At 55.3% G+C, this 20,667-nt stretch overlaps 1 protein-coding gene across 2 annotated transcripts; it reads left to right on the top strand.

The window, feature by feature from the left end:
- Positions 1-6: 6 nt before the first annotated feature.
- On the top strand, positions 7-15,123 carry ACVRL1 (activin A receptor like type 1). Of its 2 annotated transcripts, XM_040488069.1 has the most exons (10): positions 7-65; positions 5,118-5,186; positions 5,744-5,995; positions 6,190-6,404; positions 6,668-6,767; positions 7,100-7,246; positions 7,518-7,793; positions 8,397-8,594; positions 11,445-11,575; positions 12,781-15,123. In XM_040488069.1, the coding sequence occupies exons 2-10, from the start codon at positions 5,123-5,125 to the stop codon at positions 12,913-12,915; spliced, it is 1,518 nt and encodes a 505-aa protein (XP_040344003.1). In that variant the 5' UTR covers positions 7-65; positions 5,118-5,122; the 3' UTR covers positions 12,916-15,123. The 2 variants fall into 2 exon arrangements, with proteins under 2 accessions (XP_040344003.1, XP_040344004.1); XM_040488070.1 differs by lacking the exons at positions 8,397-8,594; positions 11,445-11,575; positions 12,781-15,123 and adding an exon at positions 7,930-8,390.
- Positions 15,124-20,667: the final 5,544 nt, after the last annotated feature.

Raw genomic sequence — 20,667 nt, 5'->3', positions numbered from 1 at the left:
GTGCCACCGCGGCCGCCGCCGGGAGGGGAGGCGCCCGGCCCGCCGCCCGCAGGGCGGGTCCAGAGGTGAGTCCAGGTCCGCGGGCGGCCCGACCCCGAGCCCGAACGCGCCCTTCTCGGGGCGGATCCCAGAGGACGCCTCACAGAGGTCGCCGTAGGGTCAGTCCCAGCTCCCCACCAGGGCAGGCTGCCCCTGGCCTTCCCCGCACATCTGCCCACGACCCTGGAGCGGGCCGGGCCAAACCTGGGCTGGGAATCAGAAAACTTCTGGCCCCTGGGCCAGTCACTTCTCTTGTCTCCTCTCCTCATCTGTAAAAGGGGCAGAAGGATTCCTGCTCTGCTTCACAGGGAAGGGGTCGCGTGTCCCTCCAGGCAGCTGCCTTGACCTGGGAGGGAGTGTCTACTTGCAACCGTGTTGAGCCTCCCCTTGAAGCCCACCTTTCCCAGGCTAGCCTTTGTGGTTCTTGCTTAAGGATAATTCCATCCTGCAGACCTCACCTCCAACCCTGTAGGGTCAGATAATCCCCATGCCATGGCCTTCCCTGGAGATCCAGGCCAGAGGGTTTCCCTTTCTCCCTGTAGGCTGGGACCCCAGACTTCCAGTCTGCCCTGGAGGCCAGTGCTGTTAAGCGCATCTCTGGGCTGCCCCCCCCCCCCAATTTCTTCTTGAAGGACAGGGGCATAGTGGACTATAGCACTCACCTTCTCTATTAGTGGCAGCTTCTGGCTGAGTCGGGGTCTGTCCTCCCTGATCCCTCACTGTCCCATTTGTCCTAGTGCCTGTCCTCTCATCTCATGGGGTTGTCAAAAATAGATACCATTTATTTGAGTGCTCTTAGATGTACGCTTAGCTATATTTTTCTCATGGAATCCTGGCCACAGTTTAGCAGAAGAGGTTTATTACGCCCATCCTACTGAAAACTAAAGAGGTTCAGACCTGAGTCGCTTGTCCAAAGCTCCGTGGATGGTGTAAATGGTGCTGTTGGGTTTTTGGTTAACATTTGTTAAATGCTCACTGTGTGCCACTTAGTACTCGGCTGAATAATTCTACTACATGATACCTATGAAATGAACACTTGTTATTTTCATTTTTTGTAGGGAAGCCTAAGCCTCAGAAGGTTTAAGTAACTTGCCCCAAACTTCGTAGTTCTAAGTGGGAGAGGCAGGGTTTGAACCCAGGTCTGCCTGATCCTGACCCTGGTGCTGTACTGTGCTGCCTGTGCTTTCTGTCTGAGACCCTAAAATCCAGGCGTGATGCTACATCACGCTGCGGTGAAGGGCCAGTGAAATGATGCAGATGAAAGTGTTTTGTGTACGGTAAGGGGCAGCCTGGTATGAGTAGCTCAGCCCTCTGCTGTGTGGGTAAGACCTGTTGATTTGCAGAGTGAGGCTCTTCCAGCCCTGTTACAATTGTCGCTGCGCGGAGCCAGTCCTGCCGCTGAGAAACAGATCGATAACCACCTTCTGAGCACACCCCTTCTCTGGTTCTCCAACTTAAGACTAAGCCTGCAGCAAGCAGATGATTTCTGTCTTCCCGTCTAAACAAACCCTCATCGGGCACCCCGTGGTAACAACAGCAGCGTGCAATATGTTCCTGTCCTCAAGATGATCGGGATACCCGTGGTGATGATGAGCAAGAAACTTAACATCCATCCCTGAACCTCAGTTTCCCCACTGGATCATTGTGAGGGTTAAATTAGATTAACCGTCAAAGTTGAGTACTTAGCAGCGCTCAGAGAAGATTAGTTCTTATTATTAAAGATTTCACAGTGGGCAGTTAATGTTTGAAGTTAGTTTGGCATTTGTGATTTCTGGCCAACAACAGTGATGCTTCTGTCAGCAGGAGATCTTTCAGGAAGTTTTGCTTCGAAGTGAAGGGAGGGGCGCCTGGGTGGCCTAGTGGGTTGGGCATCGGACTTCGGCTGGGGTCACGATCTCATGGTTCGTGAGTTCAAGCCCCATGTCGGGCTCTGTGCTGACAGCTCAGAGCGTGGAGTCTACTTCAGATCCTGTGTCTCCCTCTCTTTCTGTCCCTCCTCCCTTTGTGCTCTCTCTCTCTCTCTCTCAAAAATAAAAAAATAAAAAAAAAAGAAGTGAAGGGATACTACGAGTCCCCAGGAGTCTGTCTGTGCTAGAGTCAGGTCTCTGGGCAATCAGGGTCACTCTGAGTTTGGACTGGCAGGACTCAGCACTCTCTGTACTTAGCTTTGTGCCGGGCCCAGTTTAAAGCTAGAGAGTCACAGGGTGGCTCATTCAGTTGAGCGTCCAACTCTTGATTTCGGCTCAGGCTGTGCTCCCAGGGTTGTGGAATCGAGCCCCGTGTCCCGCTCCACGCTGAGTGTGGAGCCTGCTGAAGAGTCTTTTTCTCCCTCTGCCCCTCTGCCCTGCTTGTGCTCTGTCTGTAACATAAAAGAAAAGAAAAAATTAAAAGGAGGCGTTAAAGAAACAAAAAACAAAACCAAAGCTAGAGAGTCACAATTTTACTCCACTGCATTCCCAGGATAAGACCAGAAGCGGAGTCTGCAAATGTTGTCAGGCCCTCCCTGTACCATTGTTGAGCCTGGGAGGCTTGAGAACAAAGCCCTCACTCCACCCTCCCTCTGCAGCGTCTCCAAGTCCCTGGCTTTGAGGTTTCAGTAGTCTGTCCCTTCTCTAGTTGGTGGGGGGGGGAGTGCCTGGTGGGACTGAGAGTCTCTGTCCTCTGCACCCTGCTCCCACTCACCCAGCAGGGCCCTCCCTGCACAGAGAAATGAAAACACATACAGCAGGTTTAGCACTGTGTAGGACACATTTCTCAAGGGGTAGGCCCATGCAAACGGGTCAGAATTACCTGGAGATGTTTTACAATGCAAGTTTCTTGCTGGTCCCGGGATGGACTGAATCAGAATTTGGAGTGTGGGTGTGACCAAAGAATGTGCACTTCCAGGGGGTCCTGATGCATAATCAAGTAGGTAAGAGGGTACCGTGGGGCACTGTCAGAGAAGTGGAAGCTTCGGGAGAGGAGATTTTATCCTGATCGCTATCCACCCTTTCCTTCCTGCCCCGTACCTTGTCCTTAGCTGCTTTTTGGGCAAGCAAAGGCTTCCACAGATGGCTTCCCACCCCTGCCCCAGTGGGCAAATTCAGCTTGTCTGGGGGTCCTTCTCCAGCCACCGGTCCCCCTGCCGAGTGCTTGCCAGAGTCCTCACTGCCTGCCGGGAGGGGCAAGAGACGGGAGGTCAGGCAGAGGCTGGGGACACAGCTGCAGCAGCCCAGGGCTCCGTTTCCTCCCCCAGCCCTGGGCCTCTGGGGCAGAGGAAGCCCAGGCAGGAAGGCTAGAGCTGCCACCAGCCAGAGAGGCCCATGAACCCCCCCTCCCCCCCGCCCCGGTCCCCAGCCATCCTGCCCTGGGAGCCTCAGTACCATGGATCTTCATTTGGTACCATTCTTAGACTATGGCCCTTCGGAAGCCCATGTGGCCATACATCCAGCCCTACCAGCCTCACTGTGTTATGCCAAAAGACCCCCTCCGCCCCAGCTCCCCCCCCCTCCCGCCCGCCCCAGCCTGGTGGTAGCTGCTCCTGGGGACTGGATCCCCAGGCACACACCTGCACACTCTCCACCACTCAGGAAGTCCTTCTTGCTGTCTGACTTCAGTCCTTCTTGCTGCAGCATCCATCCTTCTCTTCTAGTTCTAAGCCTTTGAGAAATGAAGAAGGGGGTGGCTTCTGAAGCACAAGGTGGTTTGGGACCTGAGTTGGGGACTATCATAGATCAGAATTACTTCCTTTTTTTTTTTTTTAATATTTTTAACATTTATTCATTTTTGCGCGTGAGAGAAACAGAGTGTGAGCGGGGGAGGGGCAGAGAGAGAGAGAGGGAGACACAGAATCGGAAGCAGGCTCCAGGCTCCGAGCTGTCAGCACAGAGCCCAGTGAGGGGCTTGAACTCATGGACCGCGAGATCATGACCTGAGCTGAAGTCGGACACTTAACTGACTGAGCCACCCAGGCGCCCCAATCAGAATTACTTCCTTAACATTCTCTACCAAACTTCTGGAAAAGTTCAACCTTAACTGGCCGTGGAAGGTCAAACATTCAGTGTCTAAGTATGTTTCACTTCCCCTCCCACATCAATGGCCCTACCCCCACCCTTTCCCAGGACAGCAAGGAGAGAGGAGGAAGGCGGCCAGGGAATGGCTCAGAGAGGGCATCTTCTGCTCTGGTGAAATTGTAGAGAGGTTTCCTCATACCTGGCCTGAGCCAGCGCTGTCCAAGTTTGTATGGTTGTTACCGCCCTGAGGGCTCAGACCTCGGCTGCCACCTGAATTGGGAGACAGAGTGGGGAAAGCACTGGACTGGGAGTCTGGGCACTTGGGTCGCACTCCTGGTGCTGCCACTGAGTCCTGTCTGACCTTGGACAAGTCTCCTGCCCTGTCTGAGGCCTAATCTCCATCTTCTCTAAAATAAGGAGCTGGGTTTTGTGGTTCACAAGGCATCCCCCTAGAATTCTGTCACGGGGTGTCCCAGCCCCGTGTGGCTCCTCCAGACCTTGTAGCCACCCCAGCCTGCCCTGAGAATAGCCCTGAGCTCCTTCCCTGCTGTGCGTGACTCCTGCCTGTTCTATCCAGACCCCAATCTAAACAATCTTGATTCCTGTTCCCAGTTTGGCGGGACCCTGAATGGCAGGAAGTGAAGACAGGAGCCTGTTTATGTTTGAGGCAGCCAGGGCTAGGGGGATGGCGGCACCAGGAAAGGGGTGGGTAAGAGGCAGAGGACAGGAGTGGGGGGTACTGCTAAAAACACTCTCCTTCCACCCTGGCCCTGTGCCCTCTGTGCCCTCCCATCTGAACTCAGGAGTAGGGGTAAATAGCTAGGAGTCCCCCAAGCTCTCTGTCACTTAAATATGGCTCTCTACCCTTTACCCCTAACAGGATGGTTTCCATGGGGAAGTGAACCAGGACTTCCCCTGCAGGCCCCGCCCCAAAGCCAGACACAGGGAGTAGGGAGGAGGCCTCCCTGTGCCCCCCCCCAAAACTCCCAGTGATTTCCTCTAGGTGGGAGGGACCCACAGTTAGCGGCTGAGAACACCAAAGGGATCACATTTCACAGATGTTGCTGTACCCCCTCTCTTCTCCAGGGACCATGACCTTGGACTCCCTCAGGAGAGGCTTTCTGATGCTACTGATGGCCTTGGGCTTGACCCAGGGTAAGTACTTAGGGAAGCAGGTAGGGGACAGGGTCCTGGATAGAGAAAGGACCTTGCTCTTGCTCTTGCTGGGGCTGAATTTGAGGAGCTGGGGAGAGGGGGGCACCTAGGAGCTTGGCTGGAGAGTGAGAGGCAGGCTCAGTTAGACTAAATGCCCAGCTACCCCAACCCTTCTTTGCTGTCCTCCTGATCCAAACCCACAGGTTGGTGCTCTACCAGCCTCCACGGTGGGAACCTCCACCTGGGGGTGCAGAGGGTGAGGACATTGGCAGGGGGCACCTGGGAGACCCCTCAGGGTTGGGGCCGGGGGCCAGGGCTGGGCCTAGAACTGGGAGGGAAGGTCTTAGGATCAGGGAGGGGACAGAAGCCTGGTTCTCCTAGTGTCTGGGGGGGTCAGGTTCTGGAGGGGAGGATAATCTAAGGATGGGACTGGAGGACCAAGGTCTCAGTGGGTGTGTTTGAGAGGTCAGAAGGGAGGGGCAGTGGGACAGGCATGGCTGTTAGTCTCTGCCTAGGAGTTGGGCCCAGAGTGGCTGAGCCTCCGCTGTGTCTCACAGGAGACCCTGTGAAGCCCTCCCGGGGCCCGCTGGTGACCTGCACGTGTGAGGGTCCAACCTGCAGGGGGTCCACCTGCCAGGGGGCCTGGTGCATAGTAGTGCTGGTACGGGAGGAGGGCGGACAACCCCAGGAGCATCGGGGCTGTGGGAGCCTGCACGAGGAGCTATGCAAGGGGCGTCCCACCGAGTTCGTCAACCACTACTGCTGCTACAGCCCCCTGTGCAACCAAAACGTGTCTCTGGCACTGGATGGTACGTGTGGCCACCCCAGCAACCCTTCCCTGTCTTCTTAGTCCCTGTCCTCCCTGCCCTGCCTCCAGCTCCTGCTCTGGCCAGGAGGGCGGGGGAGGAAGGACCCTGGGATATACCTGGCAGAGTGGCCAAATGGGGGGGAATCTGGCTTGGTGGAAGCTGGGCCTCAGTGTCCTCCCCGCCCCCTCCACCAGACACCCAGACTCCTCCAGAACAGCCGAAAGTAGACGGCCAGCTGCCTCTGATCCTGGGCCCTGTGCTGGCCTTATTGGTCCTGGTGGCCCTGGCTGCCCTGGGCCTGTGGCATGTCCGGCGGCGGAGGCGGGAGAAGCAGAGGGGTCTGCACAGCGATCTGGGCGAGTCCAGCCTCATCCTGAAGGCGTCGGAGCAGGGGGACAGCATGCTGGGGGTACAAGCCTGGGGGTGCCTGGGTCCTCGGGGGTGGGGGTTGGGTAGACGGGAGCCAGAGAATCAGATAGGAGCCAGACAGGAGCTGAGAAAGACTCAGTCACAGACACCCAGAGATCTGAGTCGGGGTGGGGGGTGGGGGGGAGATGCCGCTGGGCAAGGGAGGAGCCTGTAGGGACACAGCAGCGGGGGCCCAGCTTAAGGAGGAAGAAATGGGCTGGGCCAGGTGGGGGCAGCCTCTCAGTGGCCTCTCTGTACCCCCAGGATCTCCTGGACAGTGACTGCACCACGGGCAGTGGCTCAGGACTGCCCTTCCTGGTGCAGAGGACAGTGGCGCGGCAGGTGGCCCTGGTGGAGTGTGTAGGTGAGCCTGGGCGATCGGACCGAGGGCTCCCATGAGCGCACAGGAGTGAGCAAGCTCTTGGCCTCTGAGTCTGGACCAGGCCTGGGTCCAAATGGGAATTCTGCTGGGCAGGGAGTGGCTTGGAGATGGGTCAGGGCTAGATCCTTCTGTAGGTGTTGGCAGGAACAAGGCTAACGAGGGTGGGCCCGGATTAAGTTAAACATAAACATTAGAGGTTCTGCAATTGGGGTCAGTGCAGAATGAAGATGGGGGCTCTTCTGGGGATTCCCATGCCCAGGGGCTGTGTGTGCCCAGTATGTGACCCTCTCCCACCCCTCTGGCCATCGGATCAGGAAAGGGCCGCTACGGCGAGGTGTGGCGCGGCCTGTGGCATGGTGAGAGCGTGGCCATCAAGATCTTCTCTTCAAGGGATGAACAGTCCTGGTTCCGGGAGACGGAGATCTACAACACGGTGCTGCTCAGACACGACAACATTCTAGGCAAGCGGGGAATGCTAAGCCAGGCCGGGGTTCTCAGTGCCCCCCCCCCCCCACCGACTCCAGGATGGAGTCCCCGGGCCTCGGGACAACCGACCTAGTCCTGAAGGACTCCCGTCAGCCCTCAGCTTCAACCGCTGACCCCAGCTTCCTCTCTGACCTAAGCCAGACCTGCCTCCACCCGAGCCCCAGCCCCAGCTTTGCCCTGACCCGATCAGTCCGGCCTCCCTTATCCCTAGCCCCTTGCCTGAGCCACCCGACCCTCTGCCCACAGGCTTTATCGCCTCGGACATGACTTCCCGCAATTCGAGCACGCAGCTGTGGCTCATCACGCACTACCACGAGCATGGGTCACTCTATGACTTTCTGCAGAGGCAGACGCTGGAGCCCCAGCTGGCCCTGAGGCTGGCTGTATCGGCCGCCTGCGGCCTGGCACACTTGCACGTGGAGATCTTCGGCACGCAGGGCAAACCGGCCATCGCCCACCGGGACCTCAAAAGCCGCAACGTGTTGGTCAAGAGCAACCTCCAGTGCTGCATCGCCGACCTGGGTGAGCCGCCCGGGTAGGGCGGGCCCTTCGCGGGGCGCGGGGTTCGAGCACTCTCCCCCTCACTAGGTTCTCTGCCTTTGCCTGTTCCTGAGTGTGGCGACGACTCAACTACTGATGGGCGCTTTAATCCCTCCAGGCATGTGTGTTGTCTCATTTCACCTCTGCGAGAGCCCCACAAGCTGCCTTGACGCTTTGCAAGCCCAGACTCTTTCCGGCATACCGCTCTGGCTCCAGCAGTTGGGAGAAAGGGGCAGGGCTCCAAGAACCTGGGTTCTCATCCTGGCTTCACTGACTGCATGGCTCCCCTCACCGGGCCTTGGGGTTCTGCTCTGTGAAATGGGCATAATTGCACCTGCCTTGCCTACTCACGTCTCTCCGGGTCCTTGGGCACCTAGGAGAGCTACACGAGCAGAATCTAACCGGGGCAGGTGGTTCTCCCGGTGGCTGCTGTCTCCCAGCCCGCCGCAGGGCAGGTCTCCATTCGCCTGCTACTCTATGTCTCACCATCTCTCCCCATCCCCACCTTGCCCCCTGCACCCCAGCCTCCGGGGCTACTCTGGGGGCTTGGGCGAGCGGCAGGAGTGACAGGCCTGGTACCCACAGGCCTGGCTGTGATGCACTCCCAGGGTAGTGATTACCTGGACATTGGAAACAACCCACGAGTGGGCACCAAGCGGTACATGGCCCCCGAGGTGCTGGAAGAGCAGATCCGCACCGACTGCTTCGAGTCCTACAAGTGGACAGACATCTGGGCCTTTGGCCTGGTGCTGTGGGAGATCGCCCGTCGGACCATTGTCAATGGTGAGGGCCCACCCCGCACAGGGTGGAGAAAGAGGGATGGGGCAGGTGGATAGACAAGCAGACAGGCAGGAGACAGGGGCTTCCTGCCATGGCTGGTGCCCGTGGCATGAGGGTCGAGTTGAGTGACCGTTTAAGGTGTGGCTCTGCAAATCTATGAGTCTGGCTGTGAAATCTTGGATAAGTGATAGCAGCTAACTTTTATTGAGCTTAAATATGTGCCATGTGCCTTGCTATATGCACGGATGATGTTCTTTAATCATCGTGTGTTGGCAGGAGGTGGTATCACTTAGCGGTTAAGGGCATGGGCTGGGAATCAGACTGCCTGGGTTCAGTTCCTGATTATGACCATGGGCAGGTTACTTAACCTCTCTGTGCCTCCATTTCATTTGGAGATGAGAATAAAAATAGTTTCTAGTATTGGCACCCGGGTGGCTCAGTCGGTTAGGCGCCCGACTTTTGTTTTCGGCTCAGGTCATGATCTCACGGTTCATGAGTTCAAGCCCCGAGTCGGGCTCTGTGCCCTGCTTGGGAGTCTCTCTCTCTGCCCCTCCCCCTGCTCACGTACTCTTTCTCTCTCTAAATAAGTAAACATTAAAACAATTTTTTTAATAGTTTCTAATTGAGATAATCTTAGGACAGTATCTGGAGGTATTCTGGGGCTCAGTAAATATTAGCAGCAATTTATTGTAATAACGAATACCTGACATGGTATCATCCCCATTTCACAGATGAGGGTACTGAGGTACAGAATCTCAGCTGGCTAGAGGCAGTATTGGGTTCTGAAACCAGGCCAATATGACTCTGGGGCTAGTGCTCTTTATCACTGGGCTACTTAAACCTCTTTGGTCCTTGGTTTCTTTGCTATAAAAATGCAGGATATAGTAGTGTCTGCACTGCCTGCTTATCGCTGCCTCATTATTACACATGGGCGCCTTTGGAGGGGCTAGGAACAGTTGGAGGGACTTCAGCCTTGCTGGGGCAGACCTGTGGCTGGTGCCCTGCAGCCCTGGACCAGGTGGGGAGGCTTGTCAGTCTTTGTGGAGGCTGTCTGTGGGGAGGGATTGCCGGAGGTCCTGACAGGTTGGGGCCAACCTCAGGATATAACTGGAGCTCCGTTCCTTGGGGACAGGGACATTCTCATTGCCTGAGCATCCGCTAGGAGCCAGCCCCATGCCAGCCTTCTTTTACCCTCAGCGCTGACTGGTAGAGAGAGGCCAGAGTGGAGCCAGTCCCTCTGGGAGACTCTGGAGGGGCTCAGATTCCTGCCCCTTCAGACGTACGCTCCCAGAGTAGGCTCTGAACACTAGGGTTGGGGAAGGGGGCACCTGGAAGGAGCCGAGACCCCCTGGGCCAGTCTGCAGGCAGGACGAGAAGGCTGGACCGGCCAGGGCCGCAAGGGAGGCTGACCGCAGGCTCCTGGGGCGGAGGGAAGCTCTGTCAGCCCCACACAGATTCGTGGCGCATTATAAACACTGTAATCTGGTGTCAGCCCCGGCACTGATTAAAGGCCCATTAGACACGCTCAGGCCTCTGCGCAGCACTGATTAGGGCTCGAGAGGCGCAGGGGCCGGCCTGGAAGCCCGCCACGGGGAGAACAGCTGGCGCGGGCCCTCCTGAGGTTGCGGCTGTGTGGCCACGGCCCCCAGGCTCAGGCTGGGAAGCAGGGGGGCTCGGGGCGCCTTGTCTAGGTCTGGCCTCTTTTGCCTGCGCTGTCTGCAGCTCCACAGGCATCATTTTCAGAAGGCTTCTCCTCAGGGACAGTGAGGAGAGGTAGTACTGCCTGCTAAGGGGTCAGCGAGGCCTGTGCCGTGTCTCAGAGTGGGTGGGTGTTACTTGGAGCCGGGTGAAGATCCCTTTCTCCCTCCGCACCCCGCAGCAGGCCAGCTTCTCTCTCTTAAGTATAGCTTGGAGGTCAAGAGCACAGGCTTTGGTTAGACTTCCTGGGCTTGAATCTTAGCTCGGTCACTCACTACCTGTGTGATCTCAGACAAGTGTCTTAACCTCTCTGGCCTCAATTACATCGTTCATAAAGTGGAGCTAATAGCATGACTTACTCAGAGGGTTGTTGTGAAGATTTAATGCAGTGCAGTTAGGACCAGGCCTGGCACAGGGAACGTGCCCAGTAAACGTTTTTATCGGGCATCTGTGATGGTTGGGGCCTGGGAGCAGTGCCCAGACCCCGGGCAGGAGGCAGCCACGGAAAGACTGAAACAAGGTCTGGCCTGGCAATCCAATGAGATGAGTTCAAGTCTTTTTCTTTTTAAAATACTTTTATATAGTTTATGTATTTATTTTGAGAGAGGGGGCAAACATGAGCGGGGGAGGGGCAGAGAGCGAGAGGGATAAAGAGACCGCCTCGAGCAGGCTCCACACTGTCTGCGTGAAGCCTGATTCGGGGGCTGGAACTCACAAACCATGAGACCCGAGCCGATGTCAGACACTTAACTGAGTGAGCCACCCAGGTGCCCCAAGGTGAGTTTAAATCTTGACTCTACCCTTACTAGCTGTGTCACCTGGGGCTCAACGCCTCTGAGCATCGGTTTCTTTATCTGTAAAATAGGGGTAACGATAATACCCATCGCGTTGGGTTGTCGTGAAGGCTAACAAAAGGAAGCATTGAAGTGTTTATAGCACAATGCCTGGCACATGGCGGGTGCAAAATTAGCAGTAATTATCATTATTGGTGCACGTATCGATTATGTCATAGCATCCCTCTCAGGGTAGCATGGGTCAAGACACCTGGTTTTCCGGACCGTGGAACAGAAGATGGGCAAGCCTCTCCTCAGGGTGGCGTGGGGCCTTCTTGGGGTGCCCAGTGACTGTCCCACCACCCCCCTCCCCCATCCTCAGGCATCGTGGAGGACTACCGGCCACCCTTCTATGACGTGGTGCCCAATGATCCCAGCTTTGAGGACATGAAGAAGGTGGTGTGTGTTGATCAGCAGACCCCCACCATCCCCAACCGGCTGACCGCAGACCCGGTGAGGCCTCCCCGGGGGCTGGGATGGCACGGGGCGGTGGCTCACGGCTAGGACTTCTGGCCCCGGGAACTTGTGCCTCAGGTGTCTGTTCACCTGGATCGATTCTGGAGGGTGGATTCCAGGGTCTGTCCGGGGGTACTCTGACCTCCCACATCCGTGGCCTGTGGACCCCTGAAATGTTGGATTTTCAGAACCCTCCATTTTGCCTGAAAAGGCAGAGTCTCTCTGCCACGTTTCTTGCTATGGAGTTTTTTTGTTGTTGCTGTTTGTTTTCGTTTTTTTCTCGAAACACTCCACATACATATATAAGACACAGGCACATGTGTATGTAAACACATACAGGCATGCACATGCTTCTACATAAACATATACTCACAGATACATATGCATGCACATATATGCCAGACGGTTGGCCCTGTGAAGACAAAGAACATGTCTCCTTCGCTGCCTTGTATCCCAGCTATCTATCACAGTGCCTGGCTCAGAATGCCCAACAAATGTTTATTGAAGGAATGAATATGCATGTATATACATACATGTACATAGACACGTGTTTCTGCACAACATGCGTATCCATAAAAAGCCACGCATAGGCAGTGCTGTGCACACACACATCACATACACTCCCTGTCGGGAACCAGCTCGAGTTCTGAGGCAGAGGTGCTGCTCGTTCAGTCTCAGACCACTCAGCTTCCTGGGACGGGCTCCTCCTGGACCCTCCTCCAGTATCCACGGGGCCCTGCCAGGGAGTCCCTCCCTCCGCCCTGGAGTCCAGCCGCACGGGGCACGTGGAGGCTCCGAGGCTTGCATGTCTCCCCTTCCTCGGATCTTGGCGGAGGTGGGGGGTGGGTGAGGGTAAGGTGTTCCCCAGACACTCTTCACCGAAGGGGGCCTGAGTGCCCCCGAAGGGCTGAGTTACAGCTCTCTCTCTGTCCCGCCTGCCACCTTCCACCCTTCGTCACTCCACTGTCTTCCCCTTCCATCTTTCGTCTTTCTCCTCTCCTGCCCTCCGTTCCCTTTCTTACCACTCTGTCTTTCCTCTGCCCTTCCTCGATGCTCTTATCTCCCCCATCGGGTCCTTTCTGTACCGCTTGATGTCCCCCCATTTGGGCGCCGCCCCCTTTTCACCACCTCCTTTTCATCTTCCCTGATCTGTGTCTCTGATTCCTCCCCTCTGCCTCTCCCTGCCCCCCCTCCCCCCACAGGTCCTCTCAGGCCTGGCTCAGATGATGCGGGAGTGCTGGTACCCCAACCCTTCTGCCCGCCTCACGGCTCTGCGGATCAAGAAGACACTACAGAAACTCAGCAACGGTCTCGAGAAGCCCAAAGTGATTCGCTAGCCACAGGCCTGAAGCCTGACTCCCCTGTACCTGCAGTGCGTGTGGGGTGGGTGGCAGACGGTGGGTGCCCTGTCTGGGTAGAGGTGGCGTGAGTACGCGTGCTGGGGAGGAGGGTGCCCCTCTCTGGGCCGCTGTGCCCGCCTGCCGGCTCATCCAGCCAAAAATACAGCTGGGCTGAAACCCGATCCCCCCGCCGTCTGGCCCAGCGCAGAGAAGCAGGCTCCCTGACGCCTGGCTCTCTCCCCACCCTCACGCCCTGGGGCACAGCCCCTACCACCCCCAGGATAGGATGCAAAAGAGGCCCCAGAGCCAGGGTGGCCAGGCCAGGGAATCCCAGTCCCCGGGCCCAGAGCCTAGGCCTGCACTTTACCCCCTGCCCTCAGTTAACCCCACTGCCCCACCAGACCTGCCCGGGTGACACAGGGCCTTGTGTCACCAGCCTTCAGTAGACATCCTGCCCTGCCAGGTCTCAGCCTCTGGCACAAGCCCGACAGACACCCAGGGCCTGTCATTTTCTCTGTGTGGGTTTCTATCTCAGCTCTATGAGGCCTGGGGCCTCTGTCTCCGGGACAAGACCCCACCAGCTGAGCACCAGCCGCCAACCATCTGGGAGAGCTGGGGCCCGGATCCTGGGCCCCTCCCCCACCTCCATCCTAGCTGCCTTATTAGGGCGTTCCACCCAGGGAGTCCTGCTGCAGGTGTGGCGGGGTCAGAGGACAGTGCAGAGGTAGCAGGTCAGACGGGTGAGGCCCAGGACTTTCGGACTAACTGAAAGCTTGGCTTTCAGAAGCCCAGCGCAGCTGGGGAAAGACTCAGCTGGGAGTCAGGAGACTCAGGTTCTGGTCCTAGGTAATTGCTCTACGTGACAAGAATGAGGCCTTCACTGTCCCAGGACCTTCACTGTCCCACAGTCCTGATGTCCTCTGAGGTTTCTTTGAAATTTCAGCCGGTGTCAGAGCTCAGTTCATCAGTCCCTTCTGCTCCTTTTGCCCCCCAGCCCCTGGCAATTTGCCTCCAGATGGGGATTTGAAAAGAACTTTATCTGAGGCCAGGAGTGCCTGAAGGGCCTCCTAGACTAATTCTGCAAGCTCCAGTTCCTGCTTTAACTCAAACCAGCCGCCATCCTTGGGCCCAGACAACCCTGGGCCTTTGGGCAGGCAAGCCGGCCGCTCACCCCGCTGTGGCTTAGCCTTCTCTGTCCAGGACTGAGAAGGGCTGAGGGCCGGCTTCCTGCAGGGCCTCTGAGGCTCAGAAGAAATTTGGCTCCAGCCAGCAAGCCTCCAGCACCCAGGTTCCTGCTCTCCACTGGTCCCTGGCCCAGGCCCACAGTCTTGGCCAGACCCCAGACCGTGTGTGTCTAAGAACCACCTGATGGCTGTGGAGAAACACGTGGAATGTTCAGCATTTGGCAACGTCAAGGGTGTATGTCCATGTGATGGAGAGGTTACCCCAAAGCCTGGGCTGGTTACCCCAAAACCTGAGGAGGTAGAGCCTCAGGTTTGTGGGGTGGGAGGGCTCAGGCTAGGGATGAGAACAGTCCCAAGCTCAGAAGACCTGGCCTCTCAGCCCTTGGGGCAGGGAAGGACCCACCATTCTCCACAGGAGGTGACAAAAATACAGCCTCCTTCCCTCCCGCTGCAAATGACCCAGCACCCCCCCCCCCTGCCCCCACCCAGGGGCGGCTTGCGTGCACCGTGGCATTTTCCCAGGCCTGGCTCCCTGAGTTGTGCAAGGCCCGAAGGAGAACCAGGAAGTGAAACTGGTGAAAACAGAAAGTGAGAGGGACCTGTTAGGTTCTCAGATGATCACAGGGCAGTTTACTTCCCGGCAGTTTTGCGTCTTCTGGTTACTGGAACCCGCTCAGCCCAGGAGTCAGTCTTCCCCATGACAGATTTTATCTCTGCTGGATTTGGGAGCAAAGAGGCTCCTCCTGGGACTCCAAAGGCAGCAGCTCTCCAGAGGCTGGAAAATGCCTGAGGGGGTGAAGGTCTGAGGCGGGAAGTGGAGTGACAGGGGCCGGCTTACGGCCAGTGGTCAGGGATGGAAAGAGGCTTTGGTGAGAGCAGAGCACCCGGTGCTTCCGTCTGAGTGCAGGAAGGTGTGCCAGGGCCCAAATTACAGCCTCTTACCTGGAGATCCTGCTTGTGGGAGCACTCAGCTCGTGCTCAGCACACAGTAGGTCCTCAATAAACCATGGTCCAATCTCGAGCTCCTGCTGAGTCTTGCTAAGCTGGTTCCTCTGCAGTGGCTCGTCGCAGAGGGAACCAGAAGGGACAGGGAAGGAGCGAGTCCCTGAGTATCATGCCCGGTCTTTGCCCTTCACGCACAAGTCACAAGTTCGCGCAGGATCATTCCCCCCACGCCCGCCCGCGGCCCAAATCTCAGTTCTGCCCCTGAGCAGACAGATCGAGGCGTCCGCCACATCGCCCTCTGCTGGCCAAGGGCTGCCGGGCGGCCGCCGCCCGCCCCGCCCCGCCCCGCCCCTGCGCAGGCACCCGCGGGCCCTTCCCAAGGCTGGACCGCCTTCTGCGCGTCCGGCGTGCACGTGCGTGAGCTGCGCTGGGTCTCAGTCTGCAGGGACTGTCCCCCGAAAACCTAGGAAGGCGCTCTTTTGTGTCTTCACTCAGAGGCAGCTTGGACCCGTCTGCCTCGATTTTTCTCTGTTCTCAAGTCCCTCCCCAAATGGGGCCCCCACCTTGCCGGGAGTCGGCCCTCACCCCTGGACTGGTAAGGACCTCACCATCCTCGGAGACCCATCTTGGCGTCCTGGGCTTGGAAAACACCTCCCACCACCCCCAACCCCGGGACAGTGGGGGCAAGGACGTGCCATGTAGGAGAAAGGCACTGCAAGAAGTAGAGAAGGGACTCGTCCATCTGACGTCTCAGCCCAGAAAAATCTGTGCCTTTGTATCAGAGGCCCTGTTAGGGAACCGCAGAAAGGGTGCCCTGATTGTATCACAGAGGACCGACCCTATGTCCTGCGGCCCCCCCAGTTGGCCTTATGCCTAGAGCCTGCTACAGCCTCCCGGTGCCTGTGTCCATGGAGCTCCCCACAACAGACAGTGCCCTCCTCCCCAGAGGACCTCTCAGACCAGCTTTGTGGAAATTGGAGCGTTCCTGGTGTCCCACAAAGGCAGCCTTTCCCCTCCCTGTGGCCACCCGACCTGGTCCTTACATCTCCACCCTGATGGCCACACTGTGGTTGGCTATGGCTGGGGTGGGACAAAGGAGAATTGGCTCATTGCCCTCCAGGGGTAGAAGAGTCCTTGGGAGGTCACCGTGCCCTTGGGAGGTGCCATGTAGAGCCTCGGGAACCTGCCTGCCTGTGGAAGAAAGAAACCCATTGACTTCTTTAGTGTTTTGCTCTATGTTCCTAGGGGACCCCAAACTCTAATGTCCTTACCTGTGCGAAGAGGGAGAGGATTGTCTGTGTAATAAGGACCCTCCCTAGGGGTGATGAGTGCCTGTAACATGCCCAAGTGGGGGGGTGAAGGTGGTCTCTAGAGCATGGGCTTTGAGGCTGAGGACCAACCTTCCCCTGCCAGGGCCTCGCGGTACCCAGGCCTTCAAGGACAATTCTCCCTTCCTCCCAGTCACCAATGTCCCTCAGGCCCACCCCACATCACCTTCAAGGAGGGTGCTGTGCTTCTCCAACTCCTCACTTGCATCAAGATTAACAGACCAAGACGTAACAGTCCTCATGTGTAAAAGACCCAGGCCTGGGGCTGGAGTGGAGGGGTGCCCGTCCTGAGTCCAGTCTCCCAGGTTGGGGACTGATGCGAACTGCCGTCGTCACTCTAGGTGGGCGACTCTTGGAAGGAGCTGCTAACACCAGGGCCACATTCAGTTTGCTAGAAATAGAGACAGAGGGCTTCTTGACTTTGCATATAATTTGCATAATGTCATAGACACAGTCTATTTTCAGGCAGATTTCAGGTTAAAGTGTTGTCACTGCTGCCCTGCGGGGTGTCACGTCTGGATGAGTCTCTTCTCTGTTCTTTCTCACCCACCCACTCTTACTGACCTAGATCCCAACTGGAGGCGCAAGTGGTGAGGTGAGAGGGAAGAGTGGGGTTGTCCGGGGAGACACAAGGACAGGGCAAGAGGCACGCTGGAATTTCCAAAAGCAGAGTGTGGCCTCTCAAGAGCAACTGGTAGGCCAGAGGGCCAGGAAGTGGGCAGCAAGGTGGCCCAAGCTCTGTTCTACAGAAACCTTTCCTGTCTCTCCTCACCAGGGGAACAGCCAGTTCTCATACTCTTGGTTCAGTCGTCTGCCAGTCTGAAGAAAGACGTCTAGATAAACCTGTTCCTCTGAGCCACCCATAAAGCCTTGCTTGGCCCAGATATCCCTCTTGGGCGTTTATTTTCAGCACCAAGATTTGATCTTAGCGTCCCGTGAAACCTGACCCTCAGTCTGTCCCTCTCCTGGGAGCCCCGTCTGGGAAACCAGTAGCCTGGAGTGAGGATCCGTGTTTTTTAAAGCCCCTGGCACATAGTAGGAGGTTAATCAGTGCTCGAGCCCCTCTCCTCCCTTCATCTAGAAGTCGTGCCAAGTACCTAATTGTCCCAGGCCTGGAGGCCCAGCACAGGTGCCATCCTCTGAGGGCTGAAGGCAAACACAGTAGAAGGGCCAACTGGGGCGATTGCCATTAAGTCGTCTGTGACCTTGGTAGGTCATTTGGCCTCTCCTCAGCTAGAAAGGAGGGGGTTTGGTGGGTTTTAGGGATAAGGGCAATTCTTACTTCATGGCTTGAGCTGTTTGGTAACTTGTCCTTGGTCATGGAGGGCTAGAGGTGGAGCCCCACCCTCCTGCAGACCTTTGGCCTCAGGGCCGGTCTGGTGTGCTGTCTTGCTGTGTAGACCTAAGGATTCACCAGATGCCAAGGCCAAGAGCCTTACTGGGTCCTGGCAATCGTGAGGCCGTTCGGTCAGGCTGGACAGCAGTGGTGCATTACCCAGAATTCCCAATCCCTGGCGTCCAGTCCCCCTGGACCTGCCCTGTCCCCTTAGGCAGGCGTTTCCTGTTGATAAGAAGCTCAGTCACAAACACTGATAAAGAGATGAAAAAAGGAAATTGACGGGCTTGGGTATAATGGGCATTTCGTCTGCCTTTTCTACCTTATTCCTTCTCCCGGCATCCCTCCCCCACTGCTTCCCAGAACTGAGGGGGAAAACATGCCCCCCACCTCCACTCTGGGCCCTATTTTGTAGTTTCCAGGAACTTGGCCTTACAGAGCCCTTAGAAGCAGGACCTAGCTTGACCTGGTGGGGGTGGGGGCAGGGTCAGAGCTCAGAGGCAGGAAGCACTGGGTGCTGTGAGGCCCCCTAGCCTAGGGAGAAGGGCAGGGGCAGCAGGAAGGAAGGACGGTCAGGCACAGGTTGCATCTGTGACCTTCCTCTCCCTCCTCCCCACAGAGGCCTGGCTCCAAGTAGTGGTTATAGGTGGCTGCGTAGTCTATAATTAGTGGATTTTCCATAGTTTTAGTCTTAGGCTCATTACTGGGAAATCTCATTAATTTTGACTCTACCAATTTGGAATCTGTGATCCTTCAGGACAAGAAGCCGGACTGATGTTCAGAAAAATGAAAGCAAACAAGCTTGCAAAGCATGCCAGTCTGCCCTCTTTGGGTCTGGATTTGTAAACTCAGCTGGACCAAGGCAGTTTTTCTCGAGCGCCCCTGCCCGCACTTAAGATGACCTTTCGCCAGGTGGGTGATGAGGTTTTTATCTACCACTTAGGCTTCAAGTAGGGGTTGCTCACGGACAGAGATGTTCTAAAGACTTCTGTTCAATACTTCTCTTTTCTTCCTTCCCAGAGATGTAATTCCTTTTTTTTTTTAGTTTTTTTTTGTTTTTTTTTTTAACATTTATTTATTTTTGAGAGACAGAGAGAGACGGAGCCTGAGCAGGGAAGGAGCAGAGAGAGAGGGAGACACAGAATCCGAAGCAGGCTCCAGGCTCTGAGCCGTCAGCACAGAGCCCGATGCGGGGCTCGAACTCACGAACCGCGAGATCATGGCTTGAGCCGAAGTCGGTGCTTAACCGACTGAGATGTAATTCCTTAATAAAACAGGCAAACATAGGCGTGGAATAGATGGTTCTCTGAATGGCCGGAGTTTAAAAGGAAAACCACAGCCACGTGCCACTTGGTGACTTTCTCCTGAATTCTGGACCGTTTCCGGTCCTTGTTCCCACCTGACCAGGGTCTTCCCCTGGCTTCGGTCCCTCATATCTTTCGTTGCACTTCTGATACCTGAGGAAGGAGCAGAGTAGCGAGGAGCAACGGTTTTCATCCTAGTCAAGATTCCAGCTGGATTTCTTTTTAATAATTCAACAAATTTATTCTTAATTTTGTATGGAAGAATATAAATTCCTAACAAGCTCTATCAACTTCCCCCTTATTTTAGGTGACTTTTGGAATAGTTTATACATTCACATGGTTCAAAACCAAAGTGCCACAAGTCTCCCTTCCATCCTTGTCTCCCATTCCCTGACCCCCAGAGAAATCACCAGTCTTAGGTTCTTATGCTTCTGTCCCTTCAGAGTTTATATATGTAACATATGTATTTTTAATATATATATATTTTTAAATTAAGCAAAGAGTACTTTATTTATTTATTTATTTATTTTTATTTTTTTTTTAATTTTTTTTTTCAACGTTTATTTATTTTTGGGACAGAGAGAGACAGAGCATGAACGGGCGAGGGGCAGAGAGAGAGGGAGACACAGAATCGGAAACAGGCTCCAGGCTCTGAGCCATCAGCCCAGAGCCCGACGCGGGGCTTGAACTCACGGACCGTGAGATCGTGACCTGGTTGAAGTCGGACGCTTAACCGACTGCGCCACCCAGGCGCCCCTATTTTTTTTTAATGTTTATTTATTTTTGAGAGAGAGAGACAGAGCATGAGCGGGGGAGGAGCAGAGAGAGAGGGAGATAGAATGGGAAGCAGGCTCCAGGCTCTGAGCTGTCAGCACAGAGCCCGATGTGGGGCTCAAACTCACAAACTGCGAGATCACAACCTGAGCCAAAGTCGGACGCTCACTGACTGCGCCACCCAGGTGCCCCTATATTTTTAATATTTACATATATATCTATGTGTATATATATATATATATATATATATATATATATATGTGAATTTAATATGGAGCCTGTCCCACCTTACCTTTCATACAAAAGTAGCATATATTTTTTTAAGTTTATTTATTTTGAGAAAGAGAAAGCACGAGCGGGCGAGAGGCAGAGAGAGAGGTAGAGAGAATCCCAAGCAGGCTCTGTGCTGTCTGTGTGGAGCCTGATGCAGGGCTCAAACCCATGAACTGTGAGATCATGACCTGAGCCAAGATCAAGAGTCGGACTGTTAACAAACGGAGCCACCCAGGCGCCCCCAAAAGTAGCATATTTTATACACTATTCTACACCTTATTTTTTTCACTTAATAATATATCTTGGAAATTTTTCCATATCGGCAGATAGAGAGCTTTCTTTTTCTTCCTTGCCTTTTCTTTCTTTTCTTTTTTCTTTTCTTTTCTGTTCTTTTCTTTTCTTTTCTTTCCTTCTTTCCTTTTTTCTTTCCTTTTCTTTTCTGTATTCATTTTATTCTGCTGTTTATTTATTTATTTTTTTATTAAAAAAATTTTTTTTAACGTTTATTTATTTTTGAGACAGAGAGAGACAGAGCATGAATGGGGGAAGGTCAGAGAGAGGGAGACACAGAATCTGAAACAAGCTCCAGGCTCTGAGCTGTCAGC

The sequence above is a fragment of the Herpailurus yagouaroundi genome, unplaced genomic scaffold (genome assembly GCF_014898765.1).
Source record: "Herpailurus yagouaroundi ecotype Mexico unplaced genomic scaffold, PumYag 166, whole genome shotgun sequence".
NCBI classification, from domain to species: Eukaryota; Metazoa; Chordata; class Mammalia; order Carnivora; family Felidae; genus Herpailurus; species Herpailurus yagouaroundi.
Note: the sequence above shows the minus strand (reverse complement) of the source record. Positions and strands in the feature narration are given on the sequence as shown.